General features: G+C 42.0%; 1 protein-coding gene across 1 annotated transcript; it reads right to left on the reverse strand.

Annotated features, from left to right (window-relative positions):
- Positions 1-90: 90 nt before the first annotated feature.
- On the reverse strand, positions 91-728 carry LOC109506897 (5' exonuclease Apollo-like). The gene is made up of 2 exons (XM_019855911.1): positions 509-728; positions 91-308 (listed from the first exon to the last, which is right to left on the reverse strand). Exons 1-2 carry the CDS (start codon positions 711-713, stop codon positions 91-93), a joined length of 423 nt encoding a protein of 140 aa, XP_019711470.1. The 5' UTR covers positions 714-728.
- Between the last annotated feature and the right edge of the window lie 446 nt (positions 729-1,174).

The raw sequence follows: 1,174 nt of genomic DNA on the forward strand, positions 1-1,174 counted from the left end.
TCAAAACCTGTTTTGAATAAATAAGGGCACCGTCATTTGCTTTTCCGATAACAATTTCAACGTTTCAAATCACGAACTGTTTTGGAGAATTTAACGAAGAAAAAAGGGGGGAAAAAAAAAAACACCTAAGACAACGGTGTGGTCCGGGTGGCTGCGAATGATTTCCTTGATTTGCTGTGCGGCTTGCTTTCTTGACGGGATGCTGCGGGTGGGGTCACAGTTGGTGTCGTCCATGTAAAGGACATCGATAACGGCGTTGGTTACCAGGCACAGCTCACGCAGCATTGACGGGGAATATCTGAAGTCACCTGAATTAACGATGTACCAGACACATTTTTGTGAGTTCCCGTGTTGTACACATGAAACAATATGAACATTTCCCAGCACAATTACCATGACAAAAATGACACATTACAGAGTTATTAACAATCATTTAGAATTCAAACAGAAATCATACAAACCCATTTGATCATGTTCGGTTTCATTCATGGTGTGTTGAGACACTCACCGGTGTATAGAATGGTGCCAAAGTAGCCCTCGAAGAGGAACATGACCGCACCTGGACAGTGGTTGGCGTCGATCAGTGTGACGGTCATGTTTTCTTTGCCAATGTCATCCAGGGGCAGGAGGTATGAGTCGCCGATCTCCAACGGGTGGATCCACTTTTCCTTCACCTGCACACAAGAAAAAAAGAAAATTATCGACACGCCCATGTTCACATGCCAGGTTTGTGTGAGGAAAAAAAATGGCACCGACCTCAATCATTTCAAAACTTTTTCCAACCATGAATGTGACCCATTACCTGTACAGCTCAACAACCCAAAACTTTGATGGCAAGTAGAAACAAATTGTGATAATATCATTGCACAAGTGTGCACACCCTCCCTTCTGGGATTGTGGTTGTGAATTAACCAATCATATTTTTATAGTTACATGCCCGTTTTTTTTTCATACACATCAGCCAGGCGAAGAACACAAAATACATTTCATACACAATGAAAGACAGTGAAGGCACTTATTAACAAGTGGAAAAGAAGGGCACAACAGTACCAATACCAAAAACTAGACATCTCTCCAAATTTGATTTTTTTTCAAAATCTGACGAAAGCCAGGCTCATCATTGACTCACTGTTATGTGGTGTAAGATGAGTGCCAGCTCGATACAGGAGACATA

Source organism: Hippocampus comes, unplaced genomic scaffold (genome assembly GCF_001891065.2).
Source record: "Hippocampus comes isolate QL1 unplaced genomic scaffold, H_comes_QL1_v1.1 scaffold2556, whole genome shotgun sequence".
In the NCBI taxonomy this organism is placed as follows: domain Eukaryota; kingdom Metazoa; phylum Chordata; class Actinopteri; order Syngnathiformes; family Syngnathidae; genus Hippocampus; species Hippocampus comes.

Coding starts and splice junctions, on each gene's coding strand:
- LOC109506897 (XM_019855911.1), bottom strand. CDS start 713: ATGGGCGTGTCGATAATTTTCTTTTTTTCTTGTGTGCAGGTGAAGGAA. Junction 309..508: donor TGGCACCATTCTATACACCG/GTGAGTGTCTCA, acceptor TCGTTAATTCAG/GTGACTTCAGATATTCCCCG.